The sequence below is a fragment of the Hordeum vulgare genome, chromosome 2H (genome assembly GCF_904849725.1).
Source record: "Hordeum vulgare subsp. vulgare chromosome 2H, MorexV3_pseudomolecules_assembly, whole genome shotgun sequence".
NCBI lineage: Eukaryota > Viridiplantae > Streptophyta > Magnoliopsida > Poales > Poaceae > Hordeum > Hordeum vulgare.
Window position 1 is genome coordinate 580,032,642 of NC_058519.1, and position 14,323 is coordinate 580,046,964.

Sequence of the window (14,323 nt, forward strand, 5' to 3'; positions counted from 1 at the left end):
AGGCTCAGCAGTGCACGACCTTGGCTTAGTTGAGCTTGGGTTGAGGCGACATCTAGAGGGGTGTACTATGAGGCTAGCGTGAACAAACACTTGGAACCAAGCTTGTCAATGCAGCAGCCACATCATTTCTGCACGCATATACCACTCTCCTCCTTGCCTCGGCTATGGTTTCAACTTTGTTTTTCTCCAGCGCCAGCACCACCTTCTTGTTGATGGTCACTTGACTTAACTTCTTTCTCTCCTTTTTGTCCTTGGCGTCCTCCCTATAGTAGTTCTTTCACGTGGAGCCATCTCATGCGGCATGCACACATCCATACCGTGGCCGCCTACCCGGCGGTTTTTCATACATAATGCCAATTGCCCAGTTGAAAGGGGTGTCCCACTTGTACTTCGCCGACGACTGAGTCGATGATTCGCTTTCGTCTACAAGCTTGTGTACCTCTCTCTGCAGAATGAGTGTGAATCAATTACGAATGTAATTACCAATATTTTCATGAAATTCCCTCGTAGGCCCGTCCGTATAAAATTCCGTCTTTATAGGGTCCCACTTGAGTTGGGCCCAGATGAAGTCATGCTCCTGTTGGTTGGTGAGTTCGCCCAAGGGGTCTGGGAACCCAGACATTCACATTATGCATCCTCCTTATCCCACACATGCCTCTTTCCCGTGTAGCCATGACTTCTGAGGCGGTGGTTCCCTATGTTCCATGCCAGAAGCTCCTTGCCTTTCTCCGACCTGGCCTTGCAGGTTCTTCAACACAATTCGCCTTGAACTTTTCAAAGTCCACTTTTGAAATTTTTGAATTGTCTTCTTTAATCTGGGCGTAGGTTTCAGGGTCTAATTCAATCTCCTTTTCACCCTTGTTTTCCAGGCGCTAAATGCGTTGTTGAACTTTGTTAGGGATTTGTTGTTTATTTTCTCCATGGTAGGATCATTCCTTGGGTGCTCGATATTCTTTTCATATGGCCGGGGAACAAGAATATTGCGTGCAACTTAGTTAGGAGTAGGTGTTGCAAAGGTTCATTCTTCTGTATTTTTGTGTCATTGATGTTAGCGGTATCCCGTAGGATGCATGTTAATTGATTGTGGTACGTCCCTGCCAGGTCCTGCGGGTGTGTTGGCTCGAATTCACCTTAATGCACCTTCGTGATCACTAGTCTTCCGGCGCCGGGCTGATTTGGGCGTGGTGCCCTCTTTGCATTCTTTCCTTCACTGGCTTGGGATATACCATCAGTGGCCATCTCCGTCTTAGTGCGAGTGTTGGTGGCATAAGTGTCGATGGCGTCGACGCCATCGGTGTTGACATTAGTGGCCGTCTCCATCTCCTGTCTAGCCAAATAGTTGAGGTAAGCATGTGCTTCTCCTTCTTGGGTGCGAGAACATCCGGCTTCATCATTGCCGGCCATGTTTACTAGGGTTCAATCTAGTCGTTTAATTCTCGGGCTTTATATAATAAAATGAATAATGAATCTCACAAAAATGGCCTATGTTTTGCATGGCTCGCATTTCATTCCCGTCCCGGCAAATCTCGACCACTCGATATGTCTACTTTGAAGCACACGTAATGTCAAAATTCAAGGGAATTGGCACACCTAATCAAAATTTTGGCATAACCTATGCTAAAAATGGCACATATCGAGCGTCTAAAATTTGTCGGAACGGAAATGAATAAATATTCCAGCAAAACATAGGCCAATCAGAAATAGTTTCCATGCAGACAAGAACGACCTCACACCCACAACACATTGTATGTGGTCCAATTTGAGTGTTTGGACACCAACTCATCATCAAAATGGACAACAACTCATCAAAACTTCAAATGGACATCAAGCATTTCAATTTCATTTTCATTGCATTTGGACAACAACTTCAAATGGACACCAAGCATTTCAACTGAATTTGGCCATTTTTAATTTGAATTCAACTTCAAATGGACAACAGGGTGTCCAAATCAAAATGAGGTCAAAGGCCAACTTTAAATGGACAACAACCCAACTTCAAATGGAGATCAAACATTTCATCCAACTCCAAGGAATATTAAATAATTTCCTGTTTTACTATCTAATTAACGGAAATAGAAACTATTAACTATTTTTCAGAAACTATTAACTAATTTCATAACCGTAATTTTCTAAAAATATTTAGAAACACACACTATTAACTAATTTTCCACAAACTATTTAACTAATTTCACAACCGTAATTTTCTGTTTTACTATCTAATTAACTGTTAACTATTAACTGGTTTTTTTATAAACAGAAACTATTAACTAATTTTCTAGAAACAGAAATAATTAACTATTTTTTAGAAACTACTAACTAATTTCACGACACTATTTTTCTGTTTTACTATCTAATTAACTGAATTTACCCTAATTTCAGAACCCTCATTTTCTATTTTACCCTAATTTTAGAACCCTAATTTAAGAAACAAGATCCAATGAACCCACACTAGCAAGCAAGGGAAGGTTGAGAGCATGCTCACGAGAGACGGAGATGGGCGGAGGAGGCATGAGGATGCGAGGAACGGCAGCCGGTGGAGAAGGAGAGGTCAGGGAAGTCGGGGTCGGGGTCGGGGTCGCCGGGGCAAAGTGGTTGGGGACGACGTCGGGATCGGAGCCGGGGTCATCGGGTCGTCGAAGGTGAGGTCCCGAGGGTGCTGACACGAGAGAGAGAGAGAGAGAGAGAGAGAGAGAGAGGGAGAGAATCGAGAATGAGAGGGAGAGAGAGAGAGAAAGAGAGATGCGATTGGGGGGAGATCGGGGAAGAATGCCCGGGCTATAGCCAACTTAGCTATAGCACGTTTCTGCAAAACATGCTATAGCTAAGTTAGCTATAGCGGGTTTCTCTATAACACGTTATAGCTAAGTTAGCTATAGCGCATGTGAAGCCCAAACGTGCTAGTGCTAACTATTTTGTTTATTTTATAAATTATTTTTCCTTTTTATTTTTTATTTTTCTCTTTCTTTTACTTTTTTATTTTTTATTTTTGCTCGTTCTCTTTATTTCTCCTAATTGCTAATTCGGGTTATTTATGTAGTAATAACACCTGCCCCCGGCCGATATATATGATCGAGCCCCTTCAGACGACGCCTCCTCCCACTATGAGTGCCTTCGAATAATAATTAGTGCATATACATATTACATCATTTGACCCATAACGGTGTTATACTTATAAAAAATAGGTACACACAAATTATGATTGTTTGTTAATTAGCATGTGGGCGACGACGCTTGAGACCGATCTTCCTCTTTCCTTTTTTGTTCGTTGTCAAATAGTTGATCCCCTCATCGTGACTTTTCCTTTTTCAGGGAGTATGATCTTTTTTAGGTAATGTTGTGCTGCATATTCTTTTGATATATGGTTCATCATTATTATCATCTTCCATCATCGGGTCACCATACTAGTCGTAGTCTTCCTCGTTGGCGACTCCATCCATTCTGACGATGCTCATTTTGCTTCTCCTCACGACAAAAGGTTGGGATAGAGAGAGTCTTGTATGAAAAGTTCATTTTTGGCGGTGGCGTTCACGGTAGGGCTATTAGCATTGGGTATACACATGGTAGTGAAAAGTTGATTCTCTCTTTGTACGTTCTTAACCCATATGACACGGAACATCGTCGCACTATGCAATCTAGAGCATTCAAGCTCCGAGATCTCTTTGGCCCTTCCATAATATAGTTACATCATCGGTCATGGCTTTCATTGTCACCCCTTAGTTCTGGTATTCACTTTTCATATTTTTGGTCTCCATGTAGAACGTGTATCCATTGATATCGTATGCCTCATAGGTCACGAGGTTAACCATCGGGCCATGTGCTAAGACGTATATCAAATTTCCGTCTGGAGAACCCTCTTCCGGGGGATTAGCCACAACTCGCTCTTTGAACCAACGCAAGAAAATGGATTTGTGCTCTCTAATAAATTCAACGTCCATTGTGTGCAGCCCATGGCCATGGTAGTTCTTTGTGATGGTCTCTTTGTGCAGTGCCAAGAAAGGATCTACCACCTTTAGGTGTTGTAGTACTACTAAGTTAGCTATGTTAAAGTCGGCCTGTCGGCCCGAGCGATAGGCATTCAATTCCCTCCGACCATTGATGTGACGTTCTCGTTTTAGCATTCCACAATGCTTGTTGATTGGCAAACCAACAACAGGTTCTTCGACGCCTAGATAATTCTTGAAGAAGGAGATGCACTCTTGGGTCAGATAGCCCTGCGCGATTGTTCCATCCAGACGGGCCATGTTACAAACGAATCCTTTGATGACCCCATTCATCCTCTCAAATGACATCATGCTGTGTAGGAATGTCGTCCCTAGGTCTATGATGTCGTCCATGATGTGTACACACAGATGCACCACGAGATCAAAGATTGCGCGCAGAAAATACATCTCTAGCTCATCTAGTACGACAACAATCACTTCCTGCAGCCTTTTTAGTTGCTTCACACTGATCGACTTTCGAGAGATAGTGTCGAAAAAGTGGCATAGATCAGTAAGCGTATCACGGACGTGTGTGTCCAAAGTCCCTCTAAGTGCAACTGGCAGTAAGTGCGTCATCATCACGTGATAGTCGTGAGACTTCATCCCGTTGAACCTTTTTGTACTGTTGTCCAAATACATGTTTATATTCCTATTGTATCCGGAACTAACTTTGATTCCAGCAAGGCACTTGAAGAATTTATCGATGTCCTTTGGATCGAAGGTGAAGCAAGAGGGGGGATACTCTTATCCCTTCTTTTCTGCCCATATCTTCCGTCTCCGTCTCCTCCGATGACTTTTTACACGACATGTGGAGGTCTTTCATGATATCCAACAATTCCAAGTCTTTTCTTCCCTTCGGACCATCCATTGTCTTCTCCAGCATGTTAATCAATGTTCCAAGGAAACTCTTGAGGATATTATTCATGATATGAAATTGATCAAGGCTATGCAGCGTGTCTAGTTTGGGCCCATACCCCAAGTCCCAAAAAAACATACATCATTTTCCATACCTTCAGCAGTGCCTCCAGCGCCTTTTTATTCGTCTTTCCCGGCAAGGGGCATTGTTCCCAGTTATTCAACAACTCATCAATTTCGATGCCGCTCCGCTTACCTGGAGGTCGTCGATGCTCGACCTTACCATTGAATAGATCTCCAACTTTCTCCACAGGTCATCCTTCTCGAGCCATCTTCGATGTCCCATGTACACGATTTTTGAAGATCCGCCATCTTTCGATAACTGCTGAGACGTTGTATCATCCATGCATCTGGTGCATCCGCAATAACCATGGCACACCTAGCCTGCGATATATCCGTAACTGAGATAGTCGTGCACCATCGTGATCAACACGTCTCTCATGTCAAAATACTCTCTTGTGCTGGCGTCCCATGTCTTGGCCGGTGTTTTCCATACCGTGTCTAGCTCCTCTTTCAGTAACCCGAGATACAGATTAATATTATTTCCTGGTTGTCTTGGCCCCTGAATAAGCATAGTCATCTGTATGTATTTTTGCCTTAATGCACTTCCAGGGAGAAGTTGTACATCCACACAAATATGGGCCACGTGCTATGGTTGGCGCTCTGCTTGCCAAATGGATTCATGCCATCAGTACTAGCGCCAAGCACGATGTACTTTGGATCATCTGTGAAATATTTATGTTCAGCGTTTAATGCTCTCCACTGACTAGCATCTGCGATATGTCTCAGCTTCGGATCATTTCCATTGTGTGGCTTCACCCTATCGGTGTGTCATCGCATGAGCTTTTCTTCCTTAGGATCTAAGAAATATAGTTGCCGACTAGGAGTGATGGGAAAGTAACATACGACTTTGTGTGGAGCTTTCCTTCTGGCCTTCTTATATCGTGAAGCACTGCACTTTGGGCACATGATTTTTTCTGTGTACTCGTTCCGATATATGATGCAATTGTTGATGCATGCGTCGTATCTAATTTGCGGCAGGTAAAGAGGGCACGTGATTTTTTTGGCCTCCTCAACACTAGTGGGTCCCATGCTTCCCGCGGGAAGAATCTTCTTTAGATACTTCAAAAGTTCATCCAAGCTTGCGTGTGTCCATTTATTTTTTGCCTTCGTCTTGAGCAGTTCTGATGTGAAACTCAAGCGGGTCACCTCAGGATCGCAAACCATCATACGATGGAGTCTTTGAGTCTACTCGAGTTGCGCCAACTTGGCCTGCTCTCTAGAAGTAGCTCTGTTGCTAGTCGTCCTGTTGCAAAGCCGTTCTTGAACATGCATGTCCCGCATGGCTGAACTTAGTATGGACAAAGACTGCGACATGTACACGTCTTCTCCGTCATGTACGACCTCTTCTCCGCCTAGTTCGGCCTCTTCTGCGCCATGTACGACACCATTTCCGACGCCCTCTTCTTTGGGCCCATTTTGATAATCTCTTCATTTGGGCCATGTGGTTATTGTTTGCCTCGTCGACATACTCATCATCATCGTCTTCACTTTATCCATCGAGTATGTCCATCCATGAAACCATGCATGAGCAGGTGCGTCTTGAATTTTCTAGCCTTAAAAGGGTCGAGGAATACTTTATCTTTGCATTTACGACACGGACATAAAATCTCCTTTCGCTTGTTTTCATACATGTCGTCCATCGCGGAATTGCGAGTATCTTTCTACGTTCCTTCCATTTACCTTCATGATTGCACGCGCGATGCCAAATAATTATAATCATGATACACACATGCAGCATATAAAATTTTGACATGACCTTCCCTAAATATAGGACATGTCTAGTTTGCCCCATATTTGCCGAAACCAAAATGAATCGACATTTTGGCAAAACATAGGCAACTGATGTCACGCACATTTCAACAAATACATAATATATGCAACTCACACATGCCACACACAATCACATAGCTCGGCCCTATCGTGCGCGCGCACAACCACATACTATTTCTATTCTTGCACGTTATCTCTCCTTTTTCCTCACCTACATGTCAGAGGAGATCAAGCCCGGCACAAATATATATATTCAATTCTCTTTTTAATTAGCTAGTAGATCTAGATAGTGAGGTAACTAGATATATAGCTTTAACTATATAGAGAGAGAGACCAAGCTAGTTAGTGGAGGGCTAAACTATTAAAGAGCGGGCACGTTAGGTCATTAATTAACGAAGATGGTGGTGGAGGACAAAGAAGAGATGAGAGGGGAAGGAAGGGCATTAATGGAGGCAATGAAGGGGCAAAGATGAGAGAGGGAGGAGGGGGAGCATTGAAGGAAGAAGAAGAGGAGGTGTGGAAGAAGGAAGGTAGAACAAGAGGAGGTGGGAAAAAGGTGGCAGATATTTTATGGCTAGCGACCATAGCAGTAGCGCGTGGTAGGGTAATTCGCTACAGAAACACTAGTAGTAGCGTCGTTTCCTACCACACATTGTTGTTAACTGGGGCCCACGAGCGTAACCGTATGAAATTAGCAATAGCGCCTTTTCCAGGAAACATGCTACTGCTAGCGTAACTAGCAATAGCCCTTCTTCGTAGACAAACGCATTTGATAAGGGGAACCCACCAGCTTACCCGTAGAAATATATCTGTAGCGCCTTTCCGAGGAAACATGCTACAGATACACTTGTAGTTGTAGCGCTTGTTTTTATGGGAGCGCTGCTAATTTATACTCACACTCGGATACCCTTTGGCCCACTTAATAGTAGGGTGCTGATGGCCGTCAAGCGCTACTGCTAAATGGTACCAGTAGCATTAGCGTTTGGTCCATAATCAACGTTATTAATAACATTCTATTTGTAAACTTTTTTCTAGTAGTGTTTATTTCTATAGAGATAGTAATCGTTTGGTGGTTCGCGGACAACGTTGTAATTTTTATTATGTTTGAACTTAGGTCTACTCTCGGCAAACTTTTATAATAAATTCAAAAATTTCATCAGAAAGAGAGTTAAATGCTACTCGCTCCGTCCGTGTTTATCAGTTGCCCTCACATTCTTAGTCAAAATTTCATCGTACATTTGCGTAATAAAATATAAGTTGCATGGAAGAAAAATGTTACCATGAAAACTTCAATGAACTACGTCCAATTATATATTTTATGACATGTCACATATATGTTTATCAAATATATGGTCATTGTTTAACCCAAAATACAAATGGGGTTAAAAAGAACCTAGAAAGGGGTAGTACAAGCAACTCCAATAGGGCGACCTATTTCGTCTGTCGCCGTTTGTTTGGGTCGGGCGGACAAAAATGATGGGCCAACGCACCGACCCATTGCCAAAACGCGTCCGCTTCACGTCCGCGCCGATCCATTTCTGACCCAAATTTGAGACTGAAATACGTCGGCGCGGACGCGAAGACGCGCGCACGCCCCCTCGGTGTCCGACCCCAACCACCGCGATCAACATTATTTATGGCGGCTGCCATCCTCGGGCCCACGCGTCAGCGACCGCGGCCGGCCTTTTTTAATCCGAAGATATTGTGGGTTCAGCCATCTGCTTCCACAACCCCGTCCGTCCACATCCAACCACCTCCTCGGCGACCAAAACTCTAGCACACCATGGTCGACGGCTTTCCAAACAAGGACAAGATCCCGCTCTACCCTCGCGCCATCTCCCCGCCGCCGTCTTCCCACCGGCCTCGCCAGCGCGTGAGCGTCCCGGTGCACCAAGTGCGGTGGCACTGGAAGCATTGCATGCCGTTCCCTTACCCCGATGTCACGCTGCCGCACAGCTGACATCTGGATTCAGAGAGGATTCCGGTGTCGGCCGTGTCGCGGTCGGTGCGGGTGCATGCGGAGGAGGTGAGCCGTCGTCGGCGTCTGCTGACGGCGGAGCAGTGGCGAGACCCTACGTACGCGTCCGACTACCCTAACTGGGAGTTGTGGTTCGCGGTGGAGCACGAGGAGCAGCGTCGTCGTGGCGTGTGCGAAGTGCAGCCAGGAGGCCCTCCGCACCCTCCCCGGATGTCATCAGCGGCGAGGACCAGGAGGTTGAGGCCGCCTACCAAGAGGCGCTCACATCTATCCTTCACGACAGTGAGGAGGAAGCGTGGCGCAAGGCCGACTAGGAGGCGGCGTACCAGCAGCAGCTCGTGGAGGCCATCGCGCTGTCGGTCGCCGGCAACTGCGTCGTGTCACTTCCGCTGGAGCCCGAACCCATGGAGCCACGGGAGGTCTACCAGTGGACCGACGTTGTCCACGAGTTCGTCACGACGCCGCCCATTTGGCTGGGCGCGACACCGCAGCAGGAGCAAGCCTGCCTCGAGCACTGAGGTCGCAACACCTTCTGGCGCAGCGCGCTGAAGGCCTTCGGCTCCTGGAGGTGGAGAAGGAGACGGAGGAGGAACAACGGGAGACGGAGGAGGAGGAGCGTGCCCGTGCTGCTGCGCTGCCACCGTCACTAGCAAAACCCGCACCGACGGGACAGACGACAGAGGCGCAGGCAGCTGCGCTCTCGAACACGACGTTCCCGTGGGCCGGCCCTGCGCCTACGCTGGTCGACTTCACCGGCCCCGATGACGACGACGCTGTTGCCTAGGGCTGCCCTCGTAGTTTCAGGTTTTTTAATGTTTAATTAATGTAAAGAGGACGCATGGACTCTCGTCGGCCTTCGTGGCCGACTTTTAATGTTTAATTATGCACTTATTTATTTTTTTCGCACGCCGACAAAAATGGGTCCGGCCAGCGTTGGGCGCATGCGCCGATCCATTTACGAAAGCGGACGTTCGTGTCCGCCTGACCGATCCAAATGGACAAAAGACGGATAAAATCACCGTCCGTTTGGGTCGACCCGTTGAAGTTTTCCTAAAAGGTTATTTGTTATGTGTGCCATCGATTTGTGATTTGTGCACAGTACACACCGGAGTCAGTGAGCTATGATATACGAAAAATTCAAGTTGTATGACTTATGCATTTTATCCATTTTCTAAAGAGTGTGGATAAAATGCATCCACAACCACGATGGCCATGTTTTTTTATAGAAAGTGCTTTTATTATTAATTTAAAATGTAGGATTAAACATAGAGCAACACAACTCATCTAGTACTCCCTCTGTTCCTAAATATAAGTTTTTAAAGAGGTTTCACTAATAGAATACATACAAATGTATATAGACATATTTTAGAATATAGATCATTTATTTTGCTTTGTATGTAAATTTCTAATAAAATATCTTAAAAGACTTATATTTAGGAACGGAGGGAGTACATGGTTAGAGCGCACAGAGCTAACACAGAACCATGCATGCACGTCATTTACTGCAGCTACCTATAGTCACGACTCAAGACTAGTCCAATAACTCAGGTCAATCTGTGGTAGTATTCAAATTTCCATTCATGTATGCTAGGTGCTAAGAGCATCTACAACCGTATTTATTATTAAATGTCTGTGGACGTGTCTGATTAGACTTGTTCGTTTTGAGCCTTATAATTTGGTCAGCGCAGCTGTACTTTTTATGTTTCTTCTCATATGTCCGGTCATTTGTAGACGATTGATGAAGAGGTAGAGATATAAAAAAATAATGAATAAGAAAAGAGAAAAAAGCGGTCCGGACTAGGGTCGTGTCCTAAGTAGCGGACTGATCCGGTATATCCTGATGTGACTACGAGCCCTCATATCATTTTTATATTTGAGATGGATATGAGGGATGCCGGTCACCCCAAACCTTTAGGATGAAAGTGCGGGATCTGGTTGGATCAACTTTTTTGACCGAATACTGACCGAGAGGGTGTTCCGAACATTTGAGAAACATATAGGGGTCTGGCTGTAGATGCTATAAGCGCATCTACAGTCATGAAAAGGCAACCCGGGTCCTTAAATATCCATGGACGTGTTCGGATGCGTTCACTTGCACTAACCGAACATTTTTCAAATCATGTCCTTCGTATATATGTAACTCTTATTCGGCATCTTATATCCTTACTAAAGCACGTGACATACAACTAAACAACATAGATCATTAGACAGACATAGAATCGGACACAAAAGTGCATATTTTGACCACCGAAAGATCATCAATGGATCTCCAAACGATTGCCAAAGTCCACATAATCAACATAAACGATGGGCAAGTTTAAATTACATTACTAAAAACATGAAATTAAAATAAAGACAGCGGAGCTTCACTACTTCCTCGACGACGTTATTATAGGCGTCCGCGACAGAGGTGGATAGTTGGAGTCATCGAAGTCGGAGTCATAGTTGTTGGAAGAAAGGAGATGATGATGCAACTCTTCAAAAGGCGAACAACCCGATCCCGCTTGCGCTTGAGCTTGGCCACTCTCATCACCTTCGTCGTTGGCTCCGTAGCCTTGCCCTTGGACTACTCAATGGCTATCTTGACTGTCTTGCCGTTCTTACTTCGGAAGCAATGGACGTCTGTTTTCATGGTTGTAAGTGACCGGCCATAGACCCACACGAGGAGCCACTCCCTCGATTTTGATGCGACCTGTCTTCGATTTTGATGTGCGCACCTACGGTGCCGACAAAGCGACTGCCAAAGTTCGACATGTTCTTTAAGATAGGATTGGAGTGGAAGGGGAGTAGAAGAGACTGGGCGGAGAGGAGCGAAGTGAACGTTGGGTTTTCAGATTGTGAATTCTGTTAAAACGGACTGGAATCGGAGGTAGGTCGGGCTGACGTGGCGGATGCGTCTGAACCGCCCTATATACGCCTTAAATTTGGGCAAGATATAAGCGGCGCATACAGCATAAACGTTTGATGCCGGTTTAAAACATGTGACGAAGGAATCAATTTTTTTTTATCGGTCAGAGACTGGTTCGCGCGTCAGGCGTTTGTGGCAGGTTTGAGACCCGCGACTGTACACTGTGAGTGCCATCGATTTGCCTATAAAAGGGCAAGCCGGACTCGAATATGTGCACGGATCACATTATACAACCACGGCAGTGAGTGGAGATACTAGCTAACAGCCGAGCAGCAAGTACGCACCACATCGTACCATTCCTAGACAAGAGCATGGCTCCGGCGATCGCCGCCAAGCCTCTCCTCAGTGATCTGGTGGCACAAACCCGGCGAGTTCCGTCGAGCCACATCAGAGCGGTCGGAGACCGTCCGGACCTCGCCAATGTCGACCACGAGTCCGGCGCGGGCATTCCGCTCATCGACCTGAAGCACCTCGACGGGCCAGGGCGTCGCAGGGTCGTCGAGGCCATCGGCTCGGCGTGCGAGAACGACGGTTTTTTCATGGTACGTACTACATGCACCAGTTGTTGAGACCAATTAATTTGTTCTGCCGATGTTACAGTACGACGTTCGACAGAGCTTTGAACACCTGACACCGGTCATTACTACGCACACGTACTGTAGGTGACGAACCACGGCATCCCGGAGGCGGTCGTGGACGGGATGCTGCGCGTGGCGAGGGAGTTCTTCCACCTGCCGGAGTCTGAACGGCTCAAGTGCTACTCAGACGACCCCAAGAAGGCGATCCGGCTGTCCACGAGCTTCAACGTGCGCACGGAGAAGGTGAGCAACTGGCGCGATTTCCTCCGCCTGCATTGCTACCCTCTCGAGAGCTTCATCGACCAGTGGCCCTCAAACCCGCCGGCCTTCAGGTTAGCACCGTCGATGCTCGGCTTCACTTTTACCGTGTGAGGATCAACTTCCCTACGTGTAGCCGGCCACCGACTAAATACTCAAGTATAAAGTACCCTATAAAAATACTCTTACTTAAGTAGTAGTATAGCAGTCTATCACTAGTAGTACTACTTATAATTAGCCTACGCCTTTTAGTACTGTTCGTACCGATCGAATCTTTCAATCTGACCCGTTAATTAACCTGTCAAATAACGAGGCGCTTTACCTAACATGTGCACCGTTAGACCTCTGTCAGGACGATGACAGGCTAGCTGTTGCACTAAAATACAGCATAATAACACAAGAAGAAAATGAGGCTTAATAGAACTGCTGTCGGGCCACGCTCAGGAGGAAACTGATACGGAGTACTTGCGTTTTTTGTGAGCAAGAAATAAACTGACGATTTGTGCTGACCGTCTGAGCAGGGAAGCAGTCGGCACCTACTCGACGGAGGCGAGAGCGCTGGCGCTCAGGCTGCTGGAGGCGATATCGGAGAGCCTTGGGCTCGAGAGAGGCCACATGGTGAAGGCCATGGGGCGGCACGCGCAGCACATGGCGGTGAACTACTACCCGCCGTGCCCGCAGCCGGAGCTGACGTACGGACTGCCGGGCCACAAGGACCCCAATGCCGTCACGCTGCTCCTCCAGGACGGCGTGTCCGGGCTTCAGGTCCGGCGCGACGGCCGCTGGGTCGCCGTCAACCCCGTGCCCGGCGCGTTGGTCATCAACATCGGCGATCAACTGCAGGTATCCTTCTAGACAACAGACACAATTGAGAGCAGCAGCACTATACGGCTTCTGCTAAACGTTACCGGCTACGATATCGTGCAGGCTCTGAGCAACGACCGATACAAGAGCGTACTTCACCGGGTGATTGTGAACAGCGAGAGCGAGAGGATCTCGGTGCCGACGTTCTACTGCCCGTCCCCGGACGCGGTGGTCGCGCCGGCGGAGGCGCTGGTGGACGGCGGCCACCGTCTGGCCTATCGGCCCTTCACCTACCAGGAGTACTACGAGGAGTTCTGGAACATGGGCCTCGAGGCCGCCAGCTGCCTCGACCGCTTCCGACCGATCGCGTGATGGACCGTCCGGGCTGGCTGTGGGCAACAAAATCTCACCGGCCACAAACGTTGCTGCTACGGATGTGTCGCCATACGGGAAGGCCTCTGAAAGACGCCCGGAGCCGTCGGATATTTAGTAGTTTCGGATGGCTAAGATCGGGGTGCACGGGACGATTTCCTCAGTACGAGCTTCACTTCTCCGTGACCTTGACACTGGAGATACGACCGGTGCTTTTATAAAAGAGATGTTACCGGTATTTGACGCAAGGATAACTTGTGGCCGTCCATCGAGCTGTCTACTACAAGTGCGTGGAACTTTACTACTCCCTCCGTTTCTGTTTATAAGTCCGACACGTGTATCTAGGTTGTCAATTTGATCAACTTAATGAGAGACATATATTATAAAAAAATATATTATTAAAAACTTTAGATGTTCTATTTTTTAATGATATAATTTTTATGTTAAACAATATATCTTTTCTTTACCTACTAATAAAGCAAATAGTGCTTCTTCCGTACGTCATTCAAATTACGCTTAAAGTTGACTAAAATTACACACCAATGCCATCTATAAGTCATAAAAAACGTTTCAAACAGGAAAATATCCGGACTGGACCGGCCCATGTACGCACCTCCTATATTACGGTCTGGACGTTGGAAAAAGATGCTGCACACCTGTTTGGGCCGGCCCATGCCTGGGCGCCTGTTTTTTTAGT

General features: G+C 46.6%; 1 protein-coding gene across 1 annotated transcript; it reads left to right on the plus strand.

Moving 5' to 3' along the window:
- Positions 1 to 11,827: 11,827 nt before the first annotated feature.
- LOC123430617 (protein DMR6-LIKE OXYGENASE 1-like) lies at positions 11,828 to 14,092 on the plus strand. Its single transcript, XM_045114468.1, has 4 exons — positions 11,828 to 12,156; positions 12,277 to 12,524; positions 12,972 to 13,293; positions 13,378 to 14,092. Exons 1-4 carry the CDS (start codon positions 11,926 to 11,928, stop codon positions 13,624 to 13,626), a joined length of 1,050 nt encoding a protein of 349 aa, XP_044970403.1. The 5' UTR covers positions 11,828 to 11,925; the 3' UTR covers positions 13,627 to 14,092.
- The last annotated feature ends 231 nt before the right edge of the window (positions 14,093 to 14,323 follow it).

Excerpts from the sequence above, each read along its gene's own strand:
- LOC123430617 (XM_045114468.1), top strand. The coding sequence starts at position 11,926 with ATGGCTCCGGCGATCGCCGCCAAGCCTCTCCTCAGTGATCTGGTGGCA. Across the intron at positions 12,157-12,276 it reads AGAACGACGGTTTTTTCATG|GTGACGAACCACGGCATCCC; the intron begins GTACGTACTACA and ends CACGTACTGTAG. Across the intron at positions 13,294-13,377 it reads ACATCGGCGATCAACTGCAG|GCTCTGAGCAACGACCGATA; the intron begins GTATCCTTCTAG and ends GATATCGTGCAG.